The following is a 22,304-nucleotide window of genomic DNA, read 5'->3' on the forward strand; positions in this document are numbered from 1 at the left end:
ACCACAATAAATTATTATTTTTTGAGACAGAGTCTTGCTGTGTTGCCCAGGCTGGAGTGCAGTGGGGTGATCTCAGCTCACTGCGACCTTACCCTTCCAGGTTCAAGCGATTCTCCTGCCTCGGCCTCCTGAGTAGCTGGGATTACAGGTGTGTGTCACCACACCTGGCTAATTTTTATACTTTTAGTAGAAACGGGTTTTCACCATGTTGGTTAGGCTGGTCTTGAACTCCTGACCTCAAGCAATCCACCCACCTCAGCCTCCCAAAGTGCTGTGATTACAGATGCGAGCCACCGTGCCTGGCCTATTGTTATTATTACTGTTTTTGAGACAGTTTCTCTCTGTCGCCCAGGCTGGAGTGCAGTGGCGTGATGTTGGCTCACTACAAACTCCACCTGCCGGGTTCAAGCGATTCTCCTGCCTCAGCCTTCTGAGTAGCTGGCATTACAGGCATGTGCCACCACACTTGGCTAATTTTTTATGTTTTTTTGTAGAGCTGGGGTTTCACCATGTTGGCCAGGCTGGTCTCGAACTCCTACCTTAAGCGATCCTCCTGCCTTGGCCTCCCAAACTACCCAGGCAGATTCTTTTTTTTTTTTGAGTCGGAGTCTTGCTCTGTTGCCCAGGCTGGAGTGCAGTGGCACTATCTTGACTCACTGCATGCTCCGCCTCCTGGGGTCATGCCATCCTCCTGACTCATCCTCCCGTGTAGCCAGGACTACAGGCGCCCACCACCACGCCCGGCTAATTTTTTGTATTTTTAATAGAGATGGGGTTTCATTGTGTTAGCCAGGATGGTCTCAATCTCCTGACCTCGTGATCCACCCGCCTCGGCCTCCCAAAGTGTTGGGATTACAGGCGTGAGCCACCGCACCTGGCCCGTGCCCAGGCAGATTTTTAACCCTCCAGGTGACTGCATGGGACTCCAGGGAACATTTTCTGGAGACGTGCCAGAAAATGGGAACACTGTTTTCTCTCCATCAGAGAATAAGACCCATGTTAAAAGCACAAAATGGGACATCTGAGCTGGTCCCTGGCCCTGTGGACATCTATGTCCAGAAGCACAAGACAGAGGCTGTGATGGGGCCCCGTGCAGGATGCAGTGCAGGGGAGTGGGGGATGCCTGCCTGTGAAAAGCAGTGACTCGAATTCCCTCATCTTCCCCAGGGCAGGGCTGGGAGACTCGTTCCCCAGACAAGCATCCCCAGGTGCCCCTTCCTGCAAGGTGGGCAGGAGGGGACTGTGAGGCACATGCAGGCAGACACCACCACAGGAGCGCAGGGCAGAGGTGGGAGCATGGCCTGAGGCTCCCGGGGTGGGGCTGGCTGGGGCAGGAGACACCTGATGGAGACAGCAGGTGCCGGGGTGCAGAAGCCCCAGGGAGGACCGCAGGGCAGGGCAGCGGCCTTACTCGTTAGGCAGCTTCTCCACGTGCAGGGCCACGGAACCGGCCTCATAGCCATGCTGGTTGTTCTCGGGGACGTCCATGTAGCGCTCAGTGTACCCTGTGTCATAGGCCATCCAGACGGTGACTGGGGCGCCCGCGATGGCCACCTGAGGGACACAGCAGACAGATGGGGGCAGAGGGAGAGAGAGAGAAACAGGCGTCGGGTCCTAGAGCCAGCATCAGCCGCTGTCCCGAGGCCGCCCTGGAGCCCGTGAGGAGCGCTCATGCACACGGGACTGGCAAGGGAGGGGCCCTCAGACCGCGTGGCCCCTGTGGACGGTGCGTGGCTCGGGGTTGGGCAGGGTGCCACAGGCGGGCAGGTGCGGCCCCTCCCCGCCGCCGCAGAGGGCCGGGTCCCACTGCCCGTCTGCCTCCTCCTCCTCCTCATCGCCGCCGCCCCGCAGTGCCCTGACTGCCGCCGGCCTGGGGCCCCCCCGCCGCTCTGCACACCATGCCCCACCTCTGCCCATCCGAGGCCGGGGTCCCGGGCTCAGCCTCCCACAGAGAGCTGCTGGCGGGGTTTTGTGCAGCCGGATGCCATCCTGCGGTCGGCGGTGGCGGGCAATGAGGAGGGGGGCTCGGCCCCGTGGGGCTGCTGCGGGGAGAAACAGCCACGTGGCAAGGCCCCTGCCGAGGCGCCTCCCCGGGGGGTGGGCTCCGGGTGGCGCGGGCGGTGGGCAAACGCGGCGTAGTTGGGGAAGGGGGCGGGGAGGGGCGCGGCTGAGGCCGGCCAGGGGTGGGACTCACCTTGAACACCTGGGGCTTGTGGATTAGCCCCATGAGCGAGAGGAAGCCCCCGTAGGACCAGCCATGGATGGCAACTCGGCTCAGGTCGATGAAGCCATACTTCTCCGCCACGAACTGCAGGCCCTCCACCTGGTCCTCGATCTCCACCTGGCCCTGAGGGATGAAGCCGGGCACCTCTCAGTGGCCTCCTCCCGGTGTGCCCCTCCCCTGCAGTGACAACTCTGCTCCTTTCAGGGCATCTCTCCTTGTTGGATGAAAAGTGGCTCACTGGAAACCCCCTGTCCCTCCACGCCTTGCCAACCCTGCCCGCTATCTGGGTGGCTGGACAGATCCAGCAGCCACCCTGCTCTGCCACCTCCCAGGTGAGTGGCTCTAGGAGCCACGTCTCCTCTCAGGGCCTCAGTTTGCCCATCCCTAATACAGGGACATTAACAGGAAGAGGACCCGTTTTCCAGAGGGCACGAGGAAGAAAAAGACAGGGGTGCCCAGGCATGTGCAAGGGCACAAAGAATGGCTGGTGCCGTCGCCGTCGTCACTACCAGCCACATCCCACCACCGCCACTGCCACGGTTTCAATGCTGGCATCCCCTCTGAAGTCCGTGCTGAGATCTCCACTGCGGCCTTTAAGTGACTGAGCCATGGGGCCCACTCATGTGAATGGGATGAGGGTCCCTTATAAACGGGCCTGATGGAGGCAGGGCACGCCTTTTCCGCCCCTCGCAACCCCTCTGCCGTGTAGGAGGCAGCACAGGGCCCCTCTGGAAGGTGTGCCAACCAAGCGTCCTCCTGGGAACAGAGCAGCCCTCCCCGACACAGCCCTGCCTTGGCCTTGGACCTCCCAGCCTCCAGAACTGAGACACTTTCATTCTTTATAAATTCCCAGGCTGTGGGGCTTTGTTCCAGCAGCGGAAAGGGGCTGCGATGGTCGCCATCACCATCGTCGTCATCACCACTGTCGGCACAACTTCCACGGCCACTGGCCCTGGCCAGCCCCGCCCTGGGGACTTCCTGTGGACCCGGCCCGGCCTGCGGTGTCTGGCTGCATCTGGGTTGCAGCCTCTTGGGTTCTGTGTGCTCAGGCACCGGGCAGGACGGACGGATGCCTCTGTCCTTGCAGGGCACAGCCCAGAGCTGAGCAGCAAAGCATACGTCCCCTTTTGTTGTAAAAGGTCGTCTCATTGAGCCTGCGTCGCCCCAGCCAGAAGTGCCCTTCTGCGGGGGGTATTCCAGAGCCCCCCCACGCCCCACACCCACACGGCCCAGGGCTCCCTTCCCAAGACCGGAGGGACCCAGAGCAACAGGGAGGAGTTATTACCATTTGGTTTTTCAGAGCCCCTTCGAACCGAAGCCCCCGCTGACAGGAGCCCCTGCCGTCAATCACGACCACGGCGTAGCCCAGGGAGGCCAGCGTGTTGAGCCGCAAGTACTTGATGCCTTTGAAGGAGTTATTCACCAGCTGCACCTGTGGGGAGGTGAGGGGCAGCAGTACAGCAGGAGATGCCGGGCAGGACAGGCTGAGCAGGGGAGATGCCGGCAGGCTGGGGACTGGGCCGGGCCAGGCTGAGACCTTGGAGCCTAATGAAGGCACCTGTGCCCTGGAGGCTCTGGATGGACACCTGGGAGTGACAAGGCGCGAGGGGCCCACACTTGGGACCCTGCTTGGGAGAAGGGAAGGCCGCTGTCAGGCTCCTTCTCAGCTGGGCCACTGCCCCAGTCCTGCCTGGAACCACCACTCTGGCACGATGGACAGTGGGGTGGCTCACTCTCAGGTGGGGCCACCTGGGCGCTGCGGGGTGCTGAGCAGCCACTCTGGGCCAGGGGAACTCCCAGTGGTGATGAACCACAAAGTCCCCAGACATCGCCCCGTATCCTCTAGGGGAACAGAGCTGCTCTGGGTAAGATGTGCGCCTGAGATGGTCCACCTGCCAATCTGCTGCCTGCTCCTGACCCCTGCTCCAGGAATTGGGCCCAGGGCCCATGGCCACCTCTAACCTGGAGACTAGGGGGCTTCCCAGAGGAACAGGGGAGTCAGCAGGTGGAGGGGTAAGGGGAGGCCATCCGGGCAGGGTGGGGAGCATGCAAACGGGCACAGAGGCAGGAGAGTGAGGGGCTCCGAGGACCCTGTGTAGTCAGGGCAGGCGGGATGGGCTGGAGCACCAGGCAGGTGGCCAGGGAGCCTCCTCTGGTTGACCCTTCTATGGCTGGCGCTTGAGTGGGGATGGGGAGTCCTCAGGTGGATGGTGGGGTGGGGGCCTTGGGGAGCAGGTGTGCACCCACCTGGGGGCCTCCATACACAAAGAGGACGGTGGGGTGCTTCTTCCCTGGCTGCAAGGCGTGGGGCTTGTAGATCATGCCGTAGAGCCGCACGTCTGAGCGCGTGTGGAAGTGGAAGATCTCTGGAGGCACGTAATCCGGGGGGCAGCCTGCGGGAGACAGGGTGGCTATCTGGCTGCCCAGGGAAGCCACATCTGGCCGACACGCTTGTTCTCCTGCCCACCCCAAGCCTCGGAGGGTGGACCAAAGCACCTCCTCTTTTCCTGGGCTTCCCGAGAGTTGATAATTGAAAAAAAAACATTTTTTTTAAATTAAAATAAGATTTGTACAGTTTTTGTAGAGATGGGGTCTCATCTCCCTGTTGCCCAGGCTGGTCTCAACTTCCTGGCCTCAAGCGATCCTCCCACCTCGGCCTCCTGAGTAGGGTCACTGCTATTTTTGCAAAGCAACAGTGGTTGTCCAATTAGGATGGTGGGGGTTTTTCTTTTTTTTTTTTTTTTAATTTTTTTTTATTTTTATGTTTTTTCTCTTTATTTATTTATTTATTTTTTGAGACAGAGTCTGTTGCCAGGCTGGAGTACAGTGGCGTGATCTCAGCTCACTGTAACCTCTGCCTCCCGGGTTCAAGCGATTCTTCTGCCTCAGCCTCCCGAGTAGCTGGGACTACAGGCACACGCCACCATGCCCGGCTAATTTTTTTGTATTTTTAGTAGAGATGGGGTTTCACCATGTTGGCCAGGATGGTCTCGATCTCTTGACCTCGTGATCCACCCGCCTCAGCCTCCCGAAGTGCTAGGATTACAGGTGTGAGCCACAACGCCTGGCCCTCTTTTTCTTTTTGTTTTCAAGACAAAGTCTTGGGATCTCAGCTCACTGCAACCTCCACCTCCTGGGTTCAAGCGATTCTCCTGCCTCAGCCTCCTGAGTAGGTAGGATTATAGGCGCATGGCACCACGCCCGGCTAATTTTTTTGTATTTTTAGTAGAGAGAGGGTTTTATCATGTCGGCCTAACTTGTCTCGAATTGCTTGTTTTTTTTTTTTTTTTTGTTGTTGTTGTTGTTGTTGAGATGGATTCTCATTCTGTCACCCAGGCTAGAGTGCAGTGGCATGATCTCAGCTCACTGCAACCTGCACCTTCCGGGTTTGAGCAATTCTCCTGCCTCAGCTTCTCCAATAGCTGGGATTACATGTGCTCGCCACCACGCTTGGCTAATTTTTGTATTTTAGTAGAGATGGGGTTTCACCCTATTGGCCAGGTTGGTCTTGAAATTCTGTCCTTAGGTGATCCACCCACCTTGGTCTCCCAAAGTGCTGGGATTATAGACGTGAGCCACCACAGCCAGCCATCGAACTCCTGACCTCAGGTGACCCGCCCACCTTGGCCTCCCAAAGTGCTGGGATTACAGGCGTGAGGCACTGCACCTGGCCCAGTTTTTTCTTTAAATAAATGTATGTAGGTAAATTTTGGTGGGGCAATTTATAGGAAGATGAGTAAAGGGTACTACCGGTCTACGGGTAGCAGAAGTTTACTGTGGAGGGCCAGATTGCAAATATATTGGGCTCTGGGAACTGGGCGTGGCAGGGCACACACTCTGTGCCGTGTCTCTATGTCATCTGTTGCAGTAGCGCTATGTGGCCACAGACCACACAGAGGGACTGCACGTGGCTGGATTTGACAGCAGTCGGCCTGCTCCTAGTGCAAGCAGTCTTCAAACGTGGTACAGACTGGGAGTTTTGGGAAACAGTGCCTCGATCCTCAGGGCACTGGGGTTCTGGTCTCTGCCCCCACTGCTAGGCTGGCTGCCCTGCTGAGCCCCTTCCCCTCCCTGGCCCCCATCTCTTCATCTGAAGCCAGGGCCCCAGCTCCTGGCCGTGTCGGTGTGGACAGGAGCGGGAGGACTGGGCTGTGGAGGGAGGCCTGGGATCTGTTTCTGCTCAGGGGGTGAGGGCATCACAAAATGCTTTCCAGCCCACATAATACCCAGCATATGCTGGAAACTCGTTGTGTCTAGAATGTTCTGGAAGCCCACCAACACAGCAGAGACGGGCCACAGTGGATTGTCCTTGTACTGAGTGATGCCTGAGAGCCTGGCAGTGTGCTGACCCACTGGTTTTCATCCTGCACTCTGTATATACAGTTTCGTTGATGAAGAAACACTTCATAGTGATACACTGATGTGTGTGATGGAGCCAGCACTGGAACCCGGAGTCACCAATGCAGGGTCCTGGCCAACCTCCAGGTTCTGGGCAAGGTGTCAGGTTGTCTCATTTTCTGAGGCCCCCCTGTGACTGACCCTTTGCTCCTTTTCCTGATAAAGGCCTCGGAGTGTCGACTCTGAGCAGGTGCTGCTGTAAGCGGCAGTCTCTGGGGCCGGGACACCGTAAAGGGCCCTCTGCGTGCGGCTGTGGCCAGGACTCCAGGGTTCTGGAGGAGGTGAAGTGGAAAGCCTGATAACCACGGCGGGTTTCAAAGCAGTGTGGGTGGACTCTGGCATCCCGGCCACCCCTGTATGGAACGCCACTGTTCAAAATGTTTTTTGGTTTTTTTTGAGATGGAGTCTCGCTCTGTCACCCAGGCTGGAGTGCGGTGGAGTGATCTCAACTCACCGCAACCTCTGCCTCCCGGGTTCATGCCATTCTCCTGCCTCAGCCTCCTGAGTAGTTGAGACTACAGGCGCCCACCACCACGCCCGGCTAATTTTTTGTATTTTTTGTATTTTAGTAGAGACGAGGTTTCACCGTGTTAGCCAGGATGGTCTCAATCTCCTGATCTCGTGATCTGCCCGCCTCAGCCTCCCAAAGTGCTAGGTTTACAGGCGTGAGCCACTGCGCCTGGCCCAAAATGTTTTTAATTTTTAAATTTTTTAAGAGTCAGGGTCTTGCTCTGTTGCCCAGGCTGGAGTGCAGTGGTACAATCACAGCTCACTGCAGCCTCCAACTTCTGGGCTCAAATGATCCCCCCACCCTCAGTCTCCTGAGTAGCTAGGACTACGGGTGCACACTACTACACCCAGCTAATTTTTAACATTTTTGTAGAGCGGGGGGGTTCTTGCTGTGTTGCTCAGGCTGGTCTCAAACTCTTAGGCTCAAGCAATCCTCCTGCCTTGGCCTCGAAAGCACTGGGATTACAGGCAGGAGCCACTGCGCTGGCTGATGAAGATGTTTACTTGTCACCTGCCCACTACCCTGGGAGCTCCCAGTGACAGGGTCTGTGTCACTGGTTACTGTTTTGGCAGGGGGCTGGCACACGGAGCTGCATCCCTACCGGGTTTTGTGCAGGGCAGCCCTTTACTGCAGCTCGGACCAGGACTGTCTCAGACGGCAGGGGCTGCTGCTTATGTCCTATGACAAGTTCCCGATGCCTGAGAGGGGCCTGGGTGCTGTGCGAGGCCAAGCAGGCCAGCTCCAGGCCTCTGCCTCTTCCCGCAGCATGGGGCCCTTGTCCCGTTTTACAGCCGGGTGAGCAGAGGCTCCCGTGGGGTGGGGCAGGGGCTACTCACTGGCTGCCTCCATCATGCTGGCCCAGAAGCGGGGCTGCTTGTGCAGGGGGTCGTCGTCAGGGCCGCTCAGCTTGTAGACGTGCACGCAGGGTGGTGTGCTCACGCTGCTGTAGTGGCTGACGAACATGTCGAAGTTCTGGGGGTGGAATGGGGCGATGAGCTCTACGGGACGCTGCTATCCCCTTTCCACTGGGTGCCGACCGCAAATCCCGGGCAGCTTCCGTCCTACCCGCCCCCATCCTGTCATGAAACCTCAAATCTCCACCCACTGCTGCAAGGCGGGCACCACTGCCGTCGCCCCATTCTGCAGAGCAGGAAACTGAGGCCAGGAGGAGTCTGTCCCCCGGCCAGGGGCCCGTGGACAGTCACCAACGCCCTGGATCTGCCGAGGGCTCTGCCGCTGCCCAGGCCTGCACACTTGCTGGTTCCACAGCTGGCAAACTGCAGCCGACTCATTCCCTGGACTAGGGGTGGCCCTCTGCATGGCTACCACCAGACATTCTAGAATGTTCTGAGAGGCTAAGGGCCATATCCCACTGCACACAGAGCGGCAGGGCCCAGGCTCAGTGGACAGGCACTGGGGGGGGCTCCACCACTTACTAGCCTGGGGGTAGCAGTGGGCAATTCACTCCCTTCCTTGTCTTGCCCAGGAGGCAGGGGTGGGCACCACCTGCCCCAAGGCAGCTATGAGAATGCAAAACCATGAGAGTGGCCCTGAGTGCTGTGCCCGGCCATCAGGGACTGCTCTGGCTGGGAGCTGTTGGACAGGCACAGGGCAGTGCTGTGAGGCTGGGCGGTACCCACCTGGCTCATGGAGCAGCTGTGGGAGAAGCCGGGCGTGGTGAGGCGCACGATCTCCCCGGCCGCCTCATAGCTGACCACATAGAGGTGGTGCTCCAGCGGCGTGTCCTTGGTGCCCTGGAAGTACACCAGCTTGGTCTCCTCGTTGACCCAGATCTGCAGGGGGACAGGAGGTCCTCGTGGTGCATCCCAGATGCCCCTGGGCCCACGCCCCTCTCCATGCCCCACAGGAGTGGGTCCCATGTTCCTCGGACTGGGGACGCACGCCGTTCTCTCCCAAGCCTGCTTTAGGGCTGGAGGTGAACTGTCCCTGAAAGATGCCCTTATCTGGCCCCGAGGGATGGGAGCAGCCCCTGGTCGAGCTGGGAACTGCGCATCCTCAGGTGGGACCTGGGGCCTGAACTCCACCCCCAGACGACTCTCTCCGGGCTTGAATTGGGAGGGCCCGCCGAGCCAGGTGGGAAGGCCAGGGAGGGCACCGTGCCCAAGAGAGAGGCTCAGGAGAACCCAGCAGTCCCCAGCCTGGTCAGCCATTCCTCTAACCCAGGTGCTTGGGTTCAGAAGTGGCAAGGCCCTGCCTTCCTGTGGGAAGCCCCAGTAGTGGCATCTCCTGGAGGAGCAGGAGGACAGCCTGCACTACGTGGAGCAGCGGGGCCCCTCCTTCACCTGCGCTGGGACACGAATGGCCTCGAAACAACTGCTACTGCCCAGGAGCGAGCAGGCTTTGGCTGATGCCTGGGAAGGAGCCAGGAGGCCTCCGAGCCCCGAGGGAGGAGAGGGCATTGCCCCGTGCCCAGGGCCTGAGAGGCCGGTGGAGGCAGCTGGAGCCTGGGGTGACTAGGGACCCCAGGACGTGAGGAAACTGAGGGTAAGTGGTCTCCCGGGACAGCGGGGCACGGGCTTCCAGTGCAGGGAGCATCGCGCCCCACAACAGGGCAGCTGGACGCATGGCCCCAGAAGGCCTGCAGAGGACACGCTTCCTCTTTCATGATTTCTAAAAGGCTTCCAATGTTTTCCTTAATTTCAGCGTGAAAGGATAAAGCACATGAATGGCACAACGTTCAAGATGAGACGGGAGGTGATGAAATGGTTGGCTTGTGTGTACGGTAGACACTGCTGAGGCCTGCAAAGTGCTGTAAAGCAGGGTCCTCACAGGTCTGTGTGCGTGTGCACGCACATGAGTGTGTGTGTGCATGTGTGTGAGAATGAGTATGTGTGTGAGTGTGTGTGCGTGTGTGTGAGAATGTATGTGTGAGTGTATGTGTGTAAAACACACATGTGTGGATCAGGGGAAGGCTGCAAGGAGACCCTGGTACCTTGGAGCCGTGCCTCGCCAAAACCTCCCATTCACCGCTGGTCAGAGCAATCTCTTCCTTAATGGGGCACTTAAATTCATCTGGAAGGAAAGAAAGAAGGGAGGTGAAGGGGCCTGGGAGGTGATGCAGGCACCCAGGCCAAATTCCACCCGAGGAGACTCGCCATGGAGCCACTGAAACCCTGGGTTGCCGTGAACTCGACACCAGCACAGGCCACTGCGTCAGACCTGCCAGACAGGAGAGGAGGCCTGCGGGGCCTGTTCCTGCCATGTGGATGGCAGGCCTGGTGTTTCCCACGAGAAACCAGGAGGCCCCTGGCTCACTAGTGTAATCCCAGCACTTTGGGAGGCCGACGCAGGAGGACTGCTTGAGGTCAGGAGTTTGAGACCAGCCTGGGCAACATAGTGAGACCCTGTCTCTCAAAAAAAAAAAAAAAAAAAAAATTAGTCAGGCATGGTGACGTGTGTCTGTGGTCCAAGCTACTTGGGAGATTGAGTTGGGAGGACTGCTTGAGCCCAGGAGGTTGAGGCTGTGGTGAGCTATGATCACACCACTGCCACTCCAGCCTGGGTGACAGAGCAAGAACCCGTCTCAAAAAAAAAAAAAAAAAAAAAAAAAAGAAACAGGAAGAGAAACCAGGAGTCTGGATTTTCATTGGAATTTCCCAATTTTAGAACCCTCCAAAGGCCACATGACGTGTGTGCGGCACAGGGGTGGGGGGGTGGGGGGTGGAGCCAACTGGGCCTATGACCTCTTAGGACACATTAGGACTTTGTAGAACCAGACTTTTTTTTTTTTTTTTTAAGATGAAGTCTTGCTCTTGTCGCCCAGGCTGGAGTGCAATGGCACAATTTCGGCTCACTGCAACCTCCATCTCCTGGGTTCAAGTGATTCTCCTGCCTCAGCCTCCCAAGTAGCTGGGATTATAGGCGCCTGCCACCATGCCCAGCTAGACTTTGTATTTTTAGTAGAGATGGGGTTTCACCATGTTGGTCAAGCTGGTCTCCAACTCCTGACCTCAGGTGATCCACCTGCCTCAGCCTCCCAAATTGCTGGGATTACAGGCATGAGTCACTGCGCCTGGCCGACTTTTTTGGGGGAGCGAGGGGGTAGAGACAGGGTCTAACTATGTTGCCCAGGCTGGCCTTAAACTCCTGGGCTCAAGCGATCCTCCCACCTCGGCCTCCCAAAGCGCTGGGATTCCAGGTGTGAGCCATGACCCCGGCTGGAACAAGACACTGGTGAACGCTAGGGCTAGAGACCGGGGCTCCGCTGGTTTTATTATTGTCTTTTGTGGGGGTAGGAGGGTTGACCTCACATTTGAATTTTCAGCAGGTAAAGAATGACAGTGCGGGGCGTATCATGGCATGCAGCAGAAACACACTGAGACGGTTTGTAACTGAGGGCTCACTGTCCTTTCTTAACCTTTTAGGTCTAAACAAGCTGTTGGAAACGTGTCTGTCAGGAGGGACGAACAGCACGGGAGGGTAGACGTGGTTTCCCTGGCGTAGAGGTCTGGGTGGGGTTACTTGTAGCATCGGGACCTGGGGAGAACAGGGGTTCCCACCCAGCCCCAAGACCCAGGCTCCTGCCTGCGTCCTGACGTGTTCCTTCTGATGCAACGTCACTTGGGGTCACCTCCTTGCCATGCACCTGCCGTCTAGGAGATGCATGGTGTGTGCTGGGGGCTGAGCAGGGTGCTGGGAAATCTGGTGTGCACACCTCACAGGCCAGGGGTCCCTGGTGACACTGCAGCAGTCTGGAGGGTCTGTGCCCCTGGAAAGTGGCAGCTGTGGCTGGCTCTACTTGAGACCACATTTGAAACGTGAGTGCTCAGGCCGGCCCATTTTCCCATAGGGGGCAAAACGAGCATGTACATGAAATCCCAATGCCAGGTGGTGGTGGCTAAGCCAGACAGACAGAAAGCAAAACACCAATGAGCCGAAGACAGCTCCCCTTCAAGATGCTCAGCCAGTCTGCACTGGCTGCATCCCACCCAGGAGGACCCTGATGCTGGCGTGAGGCAGTTGTCACTCCTCGGTCCACATTGTACTCAGCTCTGCGGCAGCCTACGGCATCGCCCATCCCTGGCTCCTTCGCCCCTCAGCTCCTGCACTCCCGGATGCCTCGCTCTCTGGGGTCTCTGTACCCTGTGTTGGGGGACGCCTTGGTTGCTGTGTGGGCTCTGCCCTCAGAGGGCACCGGACCACATCTAGGGACATCTGTTATTGTCACAACTGGAGGTGCTCCTGGCATGTAGTGGGTGGAGGCCAAGGACGCCACTCAGCGCACAGGAAGGCCCCACCCCAGAGAACCACCCGGCCCTGGCATCCATGGTGTCCCTGCTCTAACCTGGAAGAGCCTGGGCCTGGCTCCTGGACCACCCCGCCTCTCTATCCAGACGTGACCCTTGGGAGCTCTGTCCTGTCCCGGGACAGAGTCGACAGCATTCGTCATGCTCTGCTCACCTTCCCTGGGGCTGAAGGGCTCACTCCAATCGTAGCCCTGGGATTTTAAAACGGCAGTGACTTTGTACAAATGGCAGAAGCCGGTCTTGCACTCATTGGCGCGGAGAAAGCAGAGCTCGTCCTCTCCCTCTGATTGGGGGAAGGGATAGAAGATGTCATGAACCTGTCCGGAAAGGGGAAAGAAGATGCGTCAGAAGGTGTGGGTGGCTGGGCATGGTGGCTCACACCAGTAATCCCGGTAGTTTGGGAGGCTGGGGCAAGAGACTTGCTTGAGCCCAGGAGTTTGAGAGATCAGCCTGGACAACATAGTAAACTCCACCTCTAAAAATAAATAAATAAATTAGCCAGGCATTGTGGTGCAGGCTTATAGTCCTAGCTACTCAGGAGGCTGAGGCAGGAGGATCACTTAAGCCCAGGAGGTCGAGGCTGCAGCGAGCTATGACCGTACCACTGCACTCCAGTCTGGGCAACAGAGCAACCCTGTCTCTAATTAGGAAAAAATAAAATTAAAAAAAAAAGCTAGACGCGATGGCTCACACCTGTAATCCCAGCACTTTGGGAGGCTGAGGCAGGCGGATCACAAGGGCAGGAGATCGAGACCATCCTGGCTAACACAGTGAAACTCCATCTCTACTAAAAATACAAAAAATTAGCTGGGCGTGGTGGCACGCGCCTGTAATCCCAGCCACTCGGTAGGCTGAGACAGGATAATTGTGAGACAGGATAATTGCTTGAACCCGGGGGGAGGCAGAGGTTGCAGTGAGCCGAGACTGTGCAACTGCACTCCAGCCTGGGTGACAGAGCGAGACTATCTCAAAAAAAAAAAAAAAAAAAAAAAAAAAGATGAGGGAAGAGGCTCCAATAGCTGCCAGACTCACCAGCTCCCCAGACCCTCTTCCCTGCCAGCCAGGGATGGCCAAGGCCTGAGCTCACTTCTCCAAATAAGGGCAAACCCCACCCATCATTGGCACTCAGCCTTCTGGGATGTAGGGGTGGGGGCAGTGTGACTTCAGGGCCCAGGCAGACACACAGCTAGCGCTTGTCCCGCTTACATTGATCCAGACGTTGGTGACCTCCTCGTACACCACATACGGCTGGACGTTCCTGGGGACGGCTCTGGCAGAGGCTAGCCGCTGCTCCTCATTCTCTGTGCTTGGGATGAACAGGGCCGGGGGGAGGAGGACGAGCTGGAGCCACTGCTGGGGACGGTCCAGGAACATGGCCCAGGCACTGAGGGGGAAGATGGATGGGAAGATGGGAGGGAAGCTGGGACCCTCAGTGTCCTGCAGAGAGAAGCTGGGGACGCAGCGTCCAAACCCGTGTGGAATTAGGGCTGGGCTTCCTGCGCTGGCTTCACCTGCACTTGGCCAAGTAACCCCACAGCACCCACAGGCTTCCTTCCTGGAACATGCTTAGGGGAGGACAGGATGGGTGATGAGACTCCATGATCCAAGTGTTCTGGAAACAATGGCCTCTCCGCTTTTAGAGGTGGAAATGAGGAGAAGCTGTAATAGTTTCTCCTCTTCACTGACTCCTCCGCCCACAGTTGCTATCCTTTATTTCATCGCTTGCTTTATTTTATTTATTTGTGTGTTTAATTTTTTGAGACAGAGTTTCACTCTTGTCCAGGTTGAAGTGTAGTGGCACAATCTCGGCTCACTGCAACCTCCACATTCCCGGTTCAAGCGATTCTCCTGCCTCAGCCTCCTGTGTATCTGGGATTATAGGTGCCTGCCACCACACCTGGCTATTTTTTGTATTTTTAGCAGAGATGGGGTTTCACCATGTTGCCCAGGCTGGTCTCGAGCTCCTGACCTCAGATGATATGCCAGCCCCAGCCTCCCAAAGTGCTGGGTTTACAGATGTGAGCCACTGCACCTGGCCTAAATGAACAATTTTTAAACTTGAATTTATTTTAAGAGGAGATGTCAGAATTCTACGTGGAAAAGAAGCACCTCCACACAAAGAGAGAACAACGAAAACCAAACCAAAGGGAAGCATCACAGGGATGTAAAATACTAACTAGAGCGGGTGCCGGGGCTCAGGCCTGCAATCCAAGCACTTTAAGAGGCTGAGGTGGGTGGATCGCTTGAGCCCAGAAGTTCAAGACCTGCATGGGCAACATGCAAGACCTTGTCTCTACAAAAAAAAAAGAAAGAAAAAGTCCAGGCACAGTGGCTCACGCCTATAATCCCAGCACTTTGGGAAGCTGAGGTGGGCAGATCACAAGGTCAAGAGTTCGAGACCGTCCTGGTCAACATGGCTGAAACCCTGTCCCTACTAAAAATACAAAAATTAGTTGGGCATGGTGGTACGTGCCTGTAATCCCAGCTACTCAGGAGGCTGAGGCAGGAAAATTGCTTGAACCTGGGAGTCAGAGGTTGCAGTGAGCCAAGATCACGCCGTTGCACTCCAGCCTGGCGACAGAGCAAGACTCCATCTCAAAAAAAAAAAAGAAAATTAAAATATTAGTCGGGCGTGGTGACTCACACCCACAGTCCTAGCAAACGTACATATGGAAGCAGCACATAATAGAATTCATTGTTAACATTCCATTGGAAGGCCGGCCGTGGTGGCTCACACCTGTAATCCCAGCACTTTGGGAGGCCAAGGCAGGCGGATCACAAGGTCAGGAGATCGAGACCATCCTGGCTAACACAGTGAGACCCTGTCTCTACTAAAAATACAAAAAATTAGCCGGGTGTGGTGGCGGGCGCCTGTGGTCCCAGCTACTCGGGAGGCTGAGGCAGGAGAATGGCGTGAACCCGGGAAGCAGAGCTTGCAGTGAGCCGAGATCGAGCCACTGCACTCCAGCCTGGGTGACAGAGCGAGATTCCATCTCAAAAAAAACACAAAAAACAATAACAACAAAAAAATTATTAGCCAGGCATGGTGGCTCTGGCCTGTGACCCTAAGTTCTCAGGAGGCTGAGGTCGGGGGAATGCTTGAGCCTAGGAGTTCAGGGGTGCAGTGAGCTAGGATTGTGCCACTACCCTTCAGCCTGGGCCATAGAGCAAGACCCCATTTTTACACAAAACATAAAAGGAAAGGAGGCCTAGCAAGTGTGTAGGGCAGGGGAAGCAGTTTTTCTGTGAAACAGGCCCGGATACGAAATACTTTCAGCTTGGTGGGTCATGGTTTCTATCACAGCTATTCAATTCTGCCACTGACAGTCTGCAAACAAGTGGGCGTGGCTGTGTGCCAACACAACTTTATGCATGGACGCTGAGATGTGAATTTCACATCACTTCCATGTGTGATAAAATCTTCTGTGGATCCCCTCCCTTCTGCCCCCAATCATTTAAAAGCATAAATGCCACGGCAGAGGCGGGCCAATCACCTAAGGCCAGGAGTTCAAGACCAGCCTGGTCAACATGGTGAAACTCTGTCTCTACTAAAAATACAAAAATTAGCCAGGCATGGTGGCGGGTGCCTGTAGTCACAGCTACTCGGGAGGCTGAGACAGAAGAGTCTCTTGAACCCAGGAGATGACAGTTGCAGTGAACCGAGATCGCACTGCATTCCAGCCTGGGCAATAGAGTGAGACTTCATCTCAAATAATAAAAAATAAATAAATAAATAAATAAATAAATAAATAAATAAATAAAAGCATAACTGCCGGCCGGGCACTGTGTCTCATGTCTGTAATCCCAGCACTTTGGGAGGCCAAGGCAGGCAGATCACGAGGTCGGATCGAGACTATCCTGGCTAACACAGTGAAACCCCGTCTCTACTAAAAATACAAAAAATTAGCCGGGCGTGGTGGCAGGTGCCTGTAGTCCCAGCTACTCAGGAGGCTGAGGCAGGAGAATGGCGTGAACCTGGGAGGCGGAGCTTGCAGTGAGCCAAGATTGCGCCACTGCACTCCAGCCTGGGCGACAGAGCAAGACTCCATCTCGGGACAGCGGGGGAAGCGTAACTGCCATTTTGAGCTCATGGGATGTATAAAAACAGGCAGACAGCTGGGCACGGTGGCTCACACCTGTAATCCCAGCACTTTGGGAGGCCGAGACGGGTGGATCACGAGGTCAAGAGTTCAAGACCAGCCTGGCCAAGATGCTGACACCCCATCTCTACTAAAAATACAAAAATTAGCCAGGCGTGGTGGCAGGTGCCTGTAATCCCAGCTACTTGGGAGGCTGAGGCAGGAGAATTGCTTGAACTCAGGCAGCAGAGGTTGCAGTGAGCGGAGATCACGCCATTGCACTCCAGCCTGGGTGACAGAGCAAGTCTCCGTCAAAAAAAAAAAAAAAACACAAACAGGGAGAGGCTGAATTTTGCCCACTGGGTTTTGGGGCCCCCGTTTAGGGAAGCGGTAGAGTTTTCTCCTCGACAAGGGTGGGAGGTTGGGGAGTGAGTACAGGGGAGCACCTCTACTTTGTGACTGAGTTTTTCTGAGTCTGAGGTCTGGGGACACCTGAAATCCCCTCTGTAGGTCTCCTCCACACTCTGGGTAACTGGATCAGCGTGTCCTAGTGGTACTAACACTGGGACTCATAAGTCCAGTGTGTCATCCTCAGACTGGCTGAGGTCAGGAAGGCCCTTTGGACACTGGGCTGAGGCCTGTCCTGGCGGTGGCACTGCGGGAAGACATGTGAGCAGATGGAAGGAATGGCACGAAAGGCCAGGAGGCGGATTCGGTGGCTGCTCAGGGTCTGGGGCCCCGCAGGTGAATTCCTCAGGTTCCAGCCGGAGACACTCACTATTTGCCATCCCGGGTCCACCCGGCCCTGGCGATGTACTCCACCTTCGGGAACAGCGAGCTGAACGGCTGCACCAGCTCCTTCTCCTGGGTCGAGACGATCTGAAGGGAAACAGGTGTGGGTCATGCCCTGGCCTGCCCGGCGCTGCTGGGAGGAGAAGGCCACTGCGCAGGGTCCCGTCATGTTCCCCCTAGATTCAGATGCTGGAGTCTCAGCCTCCAGAACCCCAGAATGCGACCTTCTTTGGAAATGGGGCCACTGGAAATGTACTGAGTTAAGACAAGGTTGTGCGGACGAGGGTGAGGCCTGATCCAGCATGACTGCTGTCCTTACGGGGGGACACGTGGACATAGACACACAGAGGGAGGCCGTTTGGAGAAGAGAATCGGGAAGCAACGGCCACCAAGAAGCCATGGAGAAGGTGCCCCCTGCCAGCACCTTGGTGTTGGACACTGTCAATTTCGACTGAGTTCCCAGTCTGTGGTCCTTTGTCATGGCCCGAACAAACGACTACACCCAACCGGGGCAGGTGGGCTGGGTGAGCCAATGGCGGCACCCCAGTGGGTGCCTGGACCCCAAGGCTCTGGTCTGGGCTATCCCTTAGAGCCAGGTGGCTCTGGGCAAGCACAGTCCCCAGACCCAGGGCTTCCCCATGTTAAACGGGGCTGGCACAGCGTGTCCAGGGTATTGAGAGACAGGAGACCTGGGGCTTCCTCGAACCTAAATGGGGCTGACATGGGATCTCCAGGGGATCTAGAGAAAGGGGACCTAGGGCTTCCTTGTGCCTAAACGGGGCTGGCACGGCGTCTCTGGGGGATCGAAGGGAGAAACGGCAGCAGGGCCTCCAGCTCTACCACTTGAGTGGGTCACCAGTCCCACATCTCCAAGCCGCCTTGTTTGATTGGCGTCACCCAAGTCCACCTAAAGACTCTGCACGTCTGAGAGTGCAAGGAGCCACTAAAACAGTCTGGTGGGGCTGGCTGCAGTGGCTCACGCCTGTAATCCCAGCGGTTTGGGAGGCCGAGGCAGGTGGATCACTTGAGGTCAGGAGTTCGAGACCAGCCTGGGGAAAATGGCAAGACCCCATCTCTACAAAACCCACAATTAGTTAGGTGTGGTGGTGCATGCCTGTAGTCCCAGCTACTCAGAGGCTGAGGCGAGAGGATTGCCTTGAACCTGGGAGGTTGAGGCTGCAGTGGGTCATAATTGCACCAGTGTACTCCAGCCTAGATGACAGTGAGACCCTGTCTCAAAAAACAAGAACAAACAAGCAAAGCAAAAGCCCAGCCTGGAGGGAGGTTTCATGTGGATCACTGGCAAGGCCACTCAGACTGACCGCCTCAAATCCGCCAGAATGCTCTGTCAAGAATGCAAAAGAGGTTTGGAGAGGGCCTAACCAGGTCAAAAAGCACCCACAACCCTCCAAATTATGAAAACAGGTACGTTTTATCTTACATGCTTCCCCAAAACATTGTATCATTTTTGCAAAAGTGCACAAGGGCCTCCTTGGTTTGTCCCGGCCTCCCATCCTCTGGCGTAGGGGAAAGGAAGGATTCCCTGGACGCCTGTGTCCCCATCGTCATCTTGTCTCCTCTGCCCCAGCCTCTTTGGTCCAGGGCTCCGTCTGTGAGTTCTCCAATGTGATGTTACTTAACTTCCTGACACCTTTCTGGGTCTTAGGGGATTTGCAACTTCCGAGAGAATGGATCGGTGTGGGGCTATTGGGGGTCCCCAGGGAGGGCAGGGATGTGAGAGAAGGGAGGGATATGCTGGGCTGGAGCGGGTGGCTCCGGAGACGGGCGCCGAGGGAGATGTGGTCACTGGTATGATCTGCTGGTGACCGTCTCGCTGCGGGGTGATGATACCTTTTGCTGCCTGATGGCGCCTACAGGGTGTGGGGTCCTTTGAGATGACCCCCAGGTGATGAGGACCCTGTGTGCTGGTCTGACGAGGTGCGGGGATGGGGACGCAGATCACTCTCCTCCCCACAGTAGCTGACGGGTCCAGTGAACTGATCCCTGAGGATCTGCCCAAAATGCTGGAGGAAACACCCCATCTGAAGCTGGGGTCCCCCAGCCATTTGCCCTGCGGAGTTCTCTGTTCTAGAAACTTGGAGAGAGGGCAGCTCTAGATCCACACATCACCCCCTCCGGGGGAGCCTGGGAGAACCTGCCATGCCTGTCCTCGCAGGACCCCTGCCCAGCACTCATTCCTTACCGCAGGGAGGCCAGCTTGCCACGCCGCATTCCCGGCCCTGGCCCAGAGACACGCAGGGAAGGCCCATGGCTAGGTGGGCCAGGCAGCAGGACTGGGGCCTTGGGCGTGTCCCCGCAAGGGAAGTGAGTGACCTGCCCATCCGCCCAGCTGCCTACCCGGCCCTTCCCTGCGTCATCTGGAAGATTCTCTAGGATGCACCAGGCCCCCTTACCTTGCCCTGGCTGTCGGTCTGAAACTCGGCCAGTTTCAAGGCGATCTTGGGATTCTTGCTGCCTGCAAAAACCGAAGTGAGGTGAACGCCAAGCAGGTGTCATCTGTGCGTGCCGAGAGCCGGCGTGGGGGGCCTGGGCTGGAGGGTGACGTCCACAGAGAGGTGTACAATTGGTGCGGGGGAGGCAGGAGAAGTCGGGTGTGTCCCACGGTCTGTCTGCAGGCACACCGTCCCGCTGGTACAGGCGTGACGCCCCTCAGGCAGGGACCTTCTAAGATTTTGGGCCTGGATCGCATTCCCGACAGTGAGGTGACATTCGGCTTTCTCATTTAAGAACCCAGGCCACACCCTGTGCTGAGAGCTGGGGCTTGTGGGAGCCGCAGACACCAGGAAGATGCCATCCCTGCCTTGGGAGAGCTCCAGAGCAGACGGCGAGGCCCAAGCATCACAGTGAAACCACTGACAACGTGACGAGTGGGGTGTGTCCCATGCAAAACGAGGGAGCCGTGTGACAGCCAGACCTGCACCCTTGGGAGGCCAATGGCAACAGAATAAGGGATCCAAGAGGCTTCTGAAGAGTGGGATTTAGTTCAGGCTCCAAAAGAGGGCGCAGGCCCTAGCAGAGCAGAGAATGCTTAATTTTTTTGGCTAGACCTACAAGAAACTCAACTCCAGCCCTCGTGGCTCTGGCCCCCAGGGCAGGTGACATCTCTGAGCCTCAGTTTTCTCATCTGTCAAACAAGGGGGAAGAGATTGACTTAGCTCATTTGCAGTGGGAGTTGGAAAGACCCCACAGGAAGCTTCCATCTAGCACGGCACAGAGCAGGCACTTGCGGGGTACGGGCAAGAACGATGATCTTATATGGTCCCATGGGGGTTGCAAACCCAAGGCCTGAATGTGGAATCTGGGCTGCATGTGTGTTCTGTTTGGCTCCAGAGATATTTTTAAATAATTGGAAAGAGGTTTAAGAATTGGGAGTGGCCGGGCATGGTGGCTCACGTCTGCAATCTCAGCACTTTGGGACACCGAGGCAAGAGGACCACTTGAGGCCAGGAGTTCGAAACCAGCCTGGGCAACACAGCAAGACTCTGTCTCTACAAAAAATTTAAATATTGGCTGGGCATGGTGGCGCACACCTGTAGTACCAGCTACCTGGGAGGCAGAGGTGGGAGGATCACTTGAGCCCAGGAATTTGAGGCTGCAGTGAGCTGTGATTGTACCACTGTACTCCTGCCTGAGCCACAAGGTGAAACCTTGTCTCAAAAACAAACAAACATGCTGGGCGCGGTGGCTCAAGCCTGTAATCCCAGCACTTTGAGAGGCCAAGGCGGGCGGATCACGAGGTCAGGAGATCGAGACCATCCTGGCTAACCCGGTGAAACCCCGTCTCTACTAAAAAATACAAAAAAAAAACTAGCCAGGCGAGGTGGCGGGCGCCTGTAGTCCCAGCTGCTTGGGAGGCTGAGGCAGGAGAATGGCGTGAACCTGGGAGGCGGAGCTTGCAGTGAGCTGAGATCGCGCCACTGCACTCCAGCTTGGGCGACAGAGCGAGACTCCATCTCAAACAAAAACAAAAACAAAAACAAAAACAAAAACAAAAACAAACATACAAACAAACAAACACCACTACAGTGTGAGGGTCAAATCTAGCCTGCCTTCTGTTTTTGTATGCCAAAAAATCCTTCTTTCGTTCTGAGATGGTTAAGAAGATGAACAAATAAAACAAGAGGGACATTTTGGCTAATATGAAAATCATATGTATCTCAAGGTGAGTTATTTGCAATCCAAACTTCAGTCAAGTTTTCTTGGCACGCGGCCACGCCCATTCCTGCACGTGCTGCTTTTGTGCTCCAGCAGCAGGGTGGGACAGTTGCAAGAGAGCCTAGCCTGCCTTCACCTGGCCCTAGAAGCCTGAGACACCTGTCCCCCTGCCCCTTCCAGAGACGACTTGCTGACCTCTGAGCAATGTGATCAGGAGGCCATGGTAAGCCAGGAGAAAGGGGCGTCCCCTGCAGGGCAGAAGCCTTCCCCCTACACGGCCACAGATGCCCAGAGCACACTTGTGCAGCTCAGAGGGCCTGGGGGACAGTGCACCTCACCAGTCATGCCCCAGGGGCCTCAGATCCCCGGCCTGGCGGCCTGGCCCCTCACATGTACCGAGCACTCACCTGTCCTGGGGTACCGATACGAATCCGTCTTCCTTTCTTCTAGTGCAGGAGAAGGGACATGAATGACCTCCACCTCGGACTCATCGACTTCCTCGTATAGGATTCGCAGCGTCTTGAGGCCCTCTGAACCTTGGTAGGGGTGGGCAAACTGAGGATGCCGGCGGCGGAGTCCCTGCCATCAGCCCACCCTCTTCTGCAGCACCAGGGCCTGACGCTGGGCACCGTGGGCTCTGAAACCAGAACCCCGGCTCTGCCATTCGCTAGACCGTATGCCAGTCCCAACTCTCTGGGCTTCGGTTTCCTCCTCTGTGCAGTGGGAAGCAGAGCAAGGCTATTCCCAGCATGAACTGGCATGGGAAGTGGCCACGTGGGGTGTAACGGGCTGAACTGTGTCCCCTTTTAGGGCAACAGCGATGTCTACAGTCGTTAAGGAACTCTCTAGGTGTTGGT

General features: G+C 56.5%; 1 protein-coding gene and 1 pseudogene across 3 annotated transcripts in view; one reads left to right on the plus strand and one right to left on the minus strand.

Moving 5' to 3' along the window:
- Positions 1-22,304, minus strand: part of LOC105487141 (dipeptidyl peptidase 9) — a 51,047-nt gene that overhangs the window by 6,304 nt on the left and 22,439 nt on the right. For 2 of the 3 annotated variants that reach the window (XM_071086892.1, XM_071086893.1), the window contains 12 exons: positions 21,855-21,983; positions 19,686-19,747; positions 17,258-17,358; positions 13,607-13,784; positions 12,555-12,717; positions 10,087-10,166; positions 8,774-8,926; positions 7,970-8,105; positions 4,472-4,617; positions 3,510-3,656; positions 2,195-2,347; positions 1,412-1,554 (listed from right to left, as the gene is read on the minus strand). In XM_071086892.1, coding sequence (XP_070942993.1) covers positions 1,412-1,554; positions 2,195-2,347; positions 3,510-3,656; positions 4,472-4,617; positions 7,970-8,105; positions 8,774-8,926; positions 10,087-10,166; positions 12,555-12,717; positions 13,607-13,784; positions 17,258-17,358; positions 19,686-19,747; positions 21,855-21,983 — 1,591 coding nt within the window. Of the gene's footprint in view, positions 1-1,411; positions 1,555-1,907; positions 2,043-2,194; positions 2,348-3,509; positions 3,657-4,471; positions 4,618-7,969; positions 8,106-8,773; positions 8,927-10,086; positions 10,167-12,554; positions 12,718-13,606; positions 13,785-17,257; positions 17,359-19,685; positions 19,748-21,854; positions 21,984-22,304 lie in introns of all 3 variants that reach the window. The other variant, XR_011617573.1, reaches the window with a different exon arrangement.
- On the plus strand, positions 3,653-4,460 carry LOC105485151 (uncharacterized; annotated as a pseudogene).

The sequence above is a fragment of the Macaca nemestrina genome, chromosome 20 (genome assembly GCF_043159975.1).
Source record: "Macaca nemestrina isolate mMacNem1 chromosome 20, mMacNem.hap1, whole genome shotgun sequence".
Taxonomy (NCBI): domain Eukaryota; kingdom Metazoa; phylum Chordata; class Mammalia; order Primates; family Cercopithecidae; genus Macaca; species Macaca nemestrina.